Source organism: Malaya genurostris, chromosome 3 (assembly GCF_030247185.1).
Source record: "Malaya genurostris strain Urasoe2022 chromosome 3, Malgen_1.1, whole genome shotgun sequence".
Classification (NCBI taxonomy): Eukaryota; Metazoa; Arthropoda; class Insecta; order Diptera; family Culicidae; genus Malaya; species Malaya genurostris.
The window spans coordinates 201,819,173-201,827,612 of record NC_080572.1 but is presented as its reverse complement, the minus strand read 5'-3'; the positions used below and the strand labels follow the sequence as shown (position 1 = coordinate 201,827,612).

General features: G+C 35.1%; 2 protein-coding genes across 2 annotated transcripts; one reads left to right on the top strand and one right to left on the bottom strand.

The window, feature by feature from the left end:
* Positions 1 to 1,648: 1,648 nt before the first annotated feature.
* Positions 1,649 to 5,674, bottom strand: LOC131436827 (uncharacterized). The gene is made up of 6 exons (XM_058605755.1): positions 5,523 to 5,674; positions 5,331 to 5,464; positions 5,142 to 5,261; positions 4,536 to 5,025; positions 4,317 to 4,479; positions 1,649 to 2,923 (listed from the first exon to the last, which is right to left on the bottom strand). The coding sequence occupies exons 1-4, from the start codon at positions 5,659 to 5,661 to the stop codon at positions 4,819 to 4,821; spliced, it is 600 nt and encodes a 199-aa protein (XP_058461738.1). The 5' UTR covers positions 5,662 to 5,674; the 3' UTR covers positions 1,649 to 2,923; positions 4,317 to 4,479; positions 4,536 to 4,818.
* A 168-nt stretch (positions 5,675 to 5,842) lies between these two features.
* LOC131436826 (zinc finger protein 317-like) lies at positions 5,843 to 8,171 on the top strand. Its single transcript, XM_058605754.1, has 5 exons — positions 5,843 to 5,935; positions 5,999 to 6,155; positions 6,216 to 7,243; positions 7,368 to 7,575; positions 7,640 to 8,171. The coding sequence occupies exons 1-5, from the start codon at positions 5,928 to 5,930 to the stop codon at positions 8,093 to 8,095; spliced, it is 1,857 nt and encodes a 618-aa protein (XP_058461737.1). The 5' UTR covers positions 5,843 to 5,927; the 3' UTR covers positions 8,096 to 8,171.
* The last annotated feature ends 269 nt before the right edge of the window (positions 8,172 to 8,440 follow it).

The following is an 8,440-nucleotide window of genomic DNA, read 5'->3' as shown; positions in this document are numbered from 1 at the left end:
AATTTATATAAAGTTATTGTTTTTCCGAAAAAGGTATTTACTATCAATCTCATGAACACTGAAAGGCGAACCATCGATCTTGCTAATGTCCAAAAACTGTATTGTTCCGGTTCTTTCTTTGGCTTCAAACGCTAAATAATGTTCTTGAAAATCTCCTACCTTCCACTGTCTACACACTACAAATACTTCATCGTTATGTTTAACAAAATCTTCAATTTCGAAAAGATTAATCATTTGCTTTGTCGTTATTGTTATAAATTTACCAACGGTTAGCTCGGTACCTTTGAAAGTGACACTCTGAGCAAATAATACTTCTTCATCTTCAGGAAACGGACACAGAGAAATTATTTTAGAATGATATGGCCTGGATTTAATGGATTGCTGTTTAAAATTACCCTCATTATCAGTAAGAGTGAACAGCTTATTGTAAACGTTGAAACTGAACTGTAAAGATGATTTGAGACATAAAGTATACGCCACATTAATGCGGGAAGAAACCACATTAGCATATTCTTTGAAACTCTGATGTCTTGATTCATTTCTAAAACACATCATACGCTCAATAGGACCACATTCTTTTATAACTTTAGGATAGTGCAGAAGAAAATGTTGCTTAGGTTTAAGATTTTCACAAAATAACTCTTGATATAATCGGTGATGTGAAAGAATTAATAGTTCCATCTCGTTTAAACTAGTTTCAGTGAAAGATCTGGCAAGAATTGAATCAATTATTTTGATTAAAATTTTACAAAAGGTCCATACTGGGTCATTATTTGGCACATAGGGTCCTACTATAAAAGTAAAATTTTTATAGAAAGATCTCGTCTCAGATGCAGTCATTCTAATTGTAATTATTTTGCCTCTGGTTTTCTTATCATAAGTCTCATCGAAATCTGGTATGCGACGCAAGCTTGTATCTAACGATGTACGACTAATGAAATGCAGTCTTGTATTTAATACGGAAACCGTAAAGAATCGTTTTTTGTAAATGAAGTAGTTTAACGCAGAAAGAAAACCATACTTGCAAACACCATTGCTAAAAAGGTCATGCATAGCATCAACGCTGGGATTTTCAATCACGTGGAAGAACTTCAATTCATTGAAGGCGGATCGTCCAACGATGCCAGTGTCAGAATGATTATCTATTCTAACATCTTCTTCATAATTTTCTACGTTTCGTAAACTGTCAGTGTATTCCTCGCAATCACCTTGTAGGTTATGTCTATGTCTACGACAAAACCTACAGTAGTAATTTGCATTAAAGCCAGCAGACAAGAGCAATAATGAATGTACACCCAAATTGTCGCCTTGGAAGAGACATAATACAAAATAAACTCTGACATATTCCTCATTTAATTTCAGAACAATCCCTTCTTCTTCTAATTTTTTAAATGGAATGATCAACTTCTGCACAAGTTTATTCATACCTGTTTTGTTTATAATAACTTTTCTGATCATTCCTGCAACAAAAATATTACACAGCCTAGATTTAAATTCATCCGGAAGCGTTGGGAATTTGTAATAAATTCCACAAATCGAATCAATTTTGCTATGCGAACTTTGAGGATCGTTCACCTCGAATTCGTCAGCGTACAACCACAACGGTATGACATAGTTAACTTCTTCATTATGGTTAAATTTAGATTTTATCTTCTTGTACACATTTCCATTAACAAAATGAACAATTTCACCTGATCGTTCCAATTTTCGCGTATGTTCCATAGTTTTACAAAAAATATTTTCCATTTGAAAAAAGGATTTTATTTGAAATTCGATCTGATTCAATACCAAGCATGACTTACGACATTCTTCAGTAATAGAGATTTTCAACTCATTTTGTTGTAAAGTTAATATATTTGGTGGTTTGAAAATGCCTATGTCCTCTATGTGTTTTAAGAACTTATGATCTGTATCTATAAAATCAAAACTATGCTTCAATTGTGATAGGTATTTTTTAAAAGTGTAATTGATCTCAGTACTATCAGTGCATGTGCTATATTTTTCAATGTTTTCAACAGCTTTCGAACAAAATTTTTGGGTAGCTTTCTGTATTTCTCGCACATCGCTGCGAGCCAAATTGGGTCTTTGATGTAGGTTTAACGTAAATTCAACAGCCAATTTTTTCAAATCGTTTAAATTAGCATCTAATATAGAATCACTGTTATCTGTAGGTACCGTATTACCTTCGACTTTTCTCACTTTGTTTGTTGGCAAATTAAATTCTAAATTAATATCATTTTCTCTGTAATTGTAACGTATAGGTGTAACAACTGATTCCGAACTGAATTTATGATTTTTTAAATGCTTCGTGTATCTATACAGGTTAGTAAAAATTTGTATGCAAGCGGGAAACGTGCATTTATACTCATAAAAAACGGGCGGTCGATGAACATTTTTCACGTGCATTATCAACTCATTTGCCGTTGCAAATGTGTCAGCACATGTAGCTACAAAACATGCTATCATCATTCCTGTTGATTCAAATAATCCACGAGCTTGTTTACACACAGATAATACCCGTTATCCGGCAAAACACCATATATGAATTGTTCGATGAAAACCCAAACTAACTTCGAGAGCTTTGATACTGGTAGTCCTAATATGATGCGAAGTTTCACTAGAACATCAACTCCGCGTACAATTGTTTGAAGCTTATATATTATAGACTTGTAAATCACCATACACTCTCCAGTAATTGATGCAAGATTATCTCCCAGTACAATCAGCTTTGGAGGTATGGGAATTTGTTGCTCTTCATAAACTTTGATGTTTTTTTCCAGTTCAGCTTCGAATTCGTTATGATTTTAAACTAATAGAAATGTATCCGCTTGTGCAGTAGCAACTGTTGGCTTGAATCCTTTTGCAGCTTTTACTGGAATCAAAACGGTGTTCAATGCCAATAGCGTGTGTAACAAACGTAAATCTGCAAAAAAGAACTATATTAATGTATTTACACACAAACTTTTTAGAATTTAAAATTATTAACTGTTTTATCTGCTTAAGATACGAAATCTTATTGTTATCATGTAATACAGTGATGCCAGGTATAATTTTCATGTATTTTTGGATAGAGTTTAAAAAATCTTCCAATTTTAACTAAAATCTGTGTCCCTTTAAGCATGCAAGCGGAATCGATTTAGTGTGGAAAAGGGCCTTGTTAACTTGAAAAGTCTGTACATTTGACGAATAGTTGTAAGCCGTCAAATTACCAAAATTTTACAAAAACTAGTAGCATCTCTAAGAAATTTTCAGATTTTGGCATCTCTGACAAGATAACAATATAATATTCTAATCACGATAGAGTATAATAACGGTGGTCGCATGCGTGATTATGTTAATTATTCTTTATGAACAGGAAAAATTAGAAAAAAAAACAAAGATGCTTCGAATTGTATCTAGTTGTGGTAACTAAAAATAGAATTTAATTCAACCTTTATCCTGTTAATAACATTGTTTTACTTGTAAATAAACAGAACGTACCCCAAACAAAATTTGAAAAGTCTCCCAGTGGGGACGGGTATGGGTTAGTCGATGCCTCTCATGAAGCACACCTGGACTCGATTCCCAGCCCCGATCATAGGGCCAGAAAGAAGACATAATGGAAATTGTAAAGCAGTTCAATGTGATCACCTATACTACATTGCATCGTGGCCCTTAATAGTTTTCAACCGCCACACGTCAAAATTATATGTAATATAGTTGCTATAGTTTTCCTATATATGTTCATATTTCCTTATTTTGATTATACCCTCACTTTTTAGAACCGCTAGGTAAGAATAGATTGCCAAGAAGATCAATTATTATTTATATATCGATGTTATATCATTATTAGTTCGTGGAACCCTGCAGTGCACAGATGAATACAAGGAGAAAAATGTTCTACTGGAGAAACGAATTTAGAGCATATCTAAAATTTCGAGAACAGTAAATCACAATATGATGGATTCGGTGACAGAATTCATGGTTTTCAGACAGAATTCAATAAAACCATAGAATGAATCGAGCAGTTTTGGAGGAAAAACTTCACATAATTGTGAAAGTGCCGAATATTATGATGCAGTATGAACAACATTTTTGATTATAGATAGTGTGTAGAAGAGTGTAGATATACATTAAATAACAAACGCAGCCGAACTAATGGACGAACTGAAATATGTTTTGGTTAGTCACATACTGTAATTCACTAGAGCTATTCGGAAAAGTTTTGAGTATTGTTGGTCGATCAATAAGATTATAACGATATTGAATTTGAATATGTGTCAAGATTACCAGGTACATATAATAAAATGAATTTAAATAGTCTAAAAATATCTCACCGGTGGAATGGTTTGAGTCCTCGATTATCCGAATTAACTCTTTAGATGTAGGATCTTTTGCTCTTTTTGCAATGAATTTAGCGATAGATTGAAATAATGAATCCCATTTTTGACATCCACCGTGGGGGTTTGTTAGGCCAAGTTTTTGAAAGTCAATATCTAACTGAAATTAGAAAAAATATATATTAAATTTGTTTTTCATCGGAACATGATATTTACAAGTTGATAGCCATATTCCTCTCTCAAATGCGAATATGTTTGGATGACTGAGCTGGCTTTATTAAATTTTTGAAGATATTTCTTCCTCACTGGGAAACTGACTTCCCATTGGGATAACACCGTAGTCCAGGGAAATTTATTCAACTCCAACCATGATAGAGTTGCTGTAACTTCTGGAGTTTCGATAGCCTCAAGAGAAACGGTGTTCGGTTGACTGTTTTCTAACTCCTGCCGGTCCCTTTTTCTTTCAGACTGCTTAATATAATTTATTCTGCTATATAATTTACCTCTTGGGTTTGCTTTGCTTCTGCAATACTTGTTTACCGTATATGGACTGCTCAAGGAGTTGTCGTAGTCTGTTCGGCGTCAACAACGGGTTTAAACTGGGACTGCACTTCGGTTGTTCCAGGTCCCTTTTGTCTACAGTGTCTGTTACAATTTCATTTTCCTGATCCTTGAAACTGCTGTTGCAAGCTTCGAATGATTCGCACTGATTAACAAAAGGTTATGACACAGTTAGTCATATTTTTTCTCTCTCTTCCTTAGCTTAGACCTATCGGTCCATAAAGCCAAGTTAGTCACACTTATTTCACTCTATTTACATACCTTATTGAAGTCCATCTCCATTTCATTATTTGAATGAATTTCATCCAAATTTTCAACCGGTTCGGAAACTGTAGATCTATCTACAGGCTTGACGTCAACAATCGTCGCATTGACTAAACCCTGGGAAATAAGAAAAATAACGCAATAATGTACAATATTTAATCGAAAGTTTAAATAATTAATACTTACGTTCCGTTTGCGCCAATTTTCCACCAAGGACCACAATTCACTTGCCTCAATTGTTGGCTTCGGTCCACTGCTGATGGCTTCGATGAAATTGTTTTCACTCAACGTGACCAAGTGAACCGTTTTAAGTCCGACACCTGTACTTAAATGGATTATAAAAAATTAGTTGTTTCAGTTTATTTTTAGTTACGGTACCTTTGAAAATATCCAGGCAGGTCACAGGAGCTTCTGTGAGCCAATCTGCGATTAGCACGAGCTCGTCGAACTCAACGGTAGCCATTTTTTTTATTTCAATATGATTATTTTTCACACTAGTGACAGATATAAAAATCATAAGGCGACCCAATGAAATTTATACGCATGTTCGTTCGGTACCTTAGTTTTTGATTATGGAAATCATTCAAATGGAATGAAATTTAAATGGTTCTTATGAAAACGTGTTTCTGTATTTTTTTATAGCATCATAAGGCAAATTTTATGAATATCAGCAGTCAATTTATCTGAGTGAACGTATGGTAAATAATCTGCCTTTCGTTTCAAGCGAATCCTAATTCCTACTAAATCATCTGGCATCTCTGTTCGCCATCACTCAGCCTAAAAATGAAGAAGTAATTTTGTGTATATTGATAAGCTCGTACCATACTAGGGAAGATATTTTTCTTGTATTTCAGAATGACTTTATTTGAACTAATGAAATTTCCCGACGTTTGTCGAGTTTGCCTGCAACCGGTAGCAGAACAGTTGTTACAACCATTAGACAAAAACCTTACAAACTCGAAATTAACAATCGCTGAATTTTTAAACGAACTTACATACAAAGTACCGGAGGTTTGTGAAGAAAATTGTATCAATGTCCAATAAATTGTTTAATTGATTGTCTCTTTTAAGAATAAACTGGATATGTTACCCAAAACGATTTGTAGAATGTGCGTAGAAGTACTGGAAGGTTTTTTCATCTATCGAAATAGGTTGATACTTACTTTGCGTTTCACGGAAGCATTGATAGATCTCCGAGAATCTAACACAAAACCTATTGAAGATTTGTTCGAGACTAACAAATCGGAACTGACAATACTTTTTAAGGAATTGAGCATTTGTAGCAAGGAAGAGCCAGCTGTGGATGATTTGCTAGCGGAGTTTGAATTATACAATTTTGCAAATCAAATTGAAGATAAAATTAAAGTGGAATTACCGGAAGTTGGAATTGAAGACGATTGTACGGGTTTAACAGTCAGTGATCACGGTAATGAAGGTCTGGATGTGAAGAACTTTGACGTGGACTTACATGATCATATAAGCGACAAAGATAGCGATTGGAATCCGAATGAAATAGTGTATGCGGAATCTCTGAATCAAAAGGATCAAAAAGCATCGACGAAAAGAAACCGAGCGCAGAGAAAAAATTCTCGGAAACGTCAAACATTAGAGGAGATAACGGTGCATTCCGCACAGTCGGATGTTGCTGTTGAAGGGAATTGTAGTCCACGTAAAAGAGGTCGTCCTAGAATACATCCAGGTGGTTCATTTTTAAAAGAACCATGGAGTTGCGATAAATGCAAATTCATAACTAAATACAGAGTAGCTGTCGAAAGACACAAAGCTGTTCACTATAAGCGTGAAAATCGAGCTTATCCTTGTACAGAATGTGATTTGATATTCAAATATTACGAAGAGATGAGAAGTCACAGTTTGAGTCATCCAGAAAATAAAGTAGTGTGCGAGGTATGCGGAACAGCACTGAAAAATGCTTACTCCCTCAAGGCTCACATGGAACGTCACGAAGACAGTCGGAAATATTCTTGTGAGTATTGTGACTACGCTTCTAATACTAAATTGGCTCTCAAAGCACACATGAGCATACACACTAAGGATAATTGGAACAAACGATGTCAGGTTTGCGGTGTCATGTTCAGGACGTAAGTATTAAATGAGCTTAAATCTCAATTCCATGAGTGCAGTCCAACGTACCATTTAGCATTCTATTGTTTTTACACATCTCATTTATGGTTGTTATTTCACCACTAATCCCACCATTCTTAGATCCAGTCGTTTGAAGCGCCACATGGAGAGTCATGAAAACGAACGAAAATATGCTTGTGAGCAGTGTCCGGTCCGATTCAACACTACAAATGCTCTTCGTAACCATTTTATACGAGTTCACTTGGCAATTCGACACTCGTGTGACCACTGTGACAAAACTTTCGACCAGAAAATTGCTTTAAGAGATCACATCGAACGAGTTCATCATGTGAGAGAAATTCTTTACTCTTTTCAATTACTGAGATGCAATTAATTCATTCATCTTATTTCAGATTCAATGTAATTTTATCTGCGATATTTGTGTCATGACATTCGACAGTCAACAAAAGTTAGACGTGCACAAACAACGCCACACGAATCCCAAACCAATGGAATGCAGTATCTGTTTGACACTGCATCTGAATCAAGACGATTTCGACACACACCTGTGTATTAGTTATCAGGAAGATTATCATTGTTGCAACAAAGATCTTCGCAACTATATCCAGTATAATAAGCATATGATGGTGAAGCATGGTATGAAAACAAATGCCCGCGTGAAACCTATCCCAGGCATGTTGTTAGGGCAGCTTCGGGGAGCACGAAAACGCTTGGAACAGTGTCGAAAGTGTGACATTGCTTTTCCGTCTAAAGCACTTAAACTGGAACATTTAGCTATATGCAGTCAAGGGCAGCAGTCGGCAGGACCGTCAAATGCAAGAAATCTCGATTCAAGTGGAGAAGTGTAATGAACAAGATTCAAGAACAAAATAATTTTTAAATGTGTCGTACTGTATTAGAAACTATTGAATAGAAATAATGTTACTCCAGTTTAATCGTGTATTGTTCTTGTTGTAGGTTTTCAATTTCCATTACCTAATTTTGAAAGAATGCAACGATGCATATCGTTGCTTTAAGTTTTCACAATTCTCGGTTGATTCTTCATTAGGGCGTATGAGCAAGTGACAGTTTCTCTTTAATCACTCTCTCTTTCGATTATTGTGATGTGATTAAAAAGATTTTCTTTGATATTCTGTTTGAAAGTCGAACGTTTCGGGTATCATTCCATGCAAAGAGTTGAGTGATAAACGTGG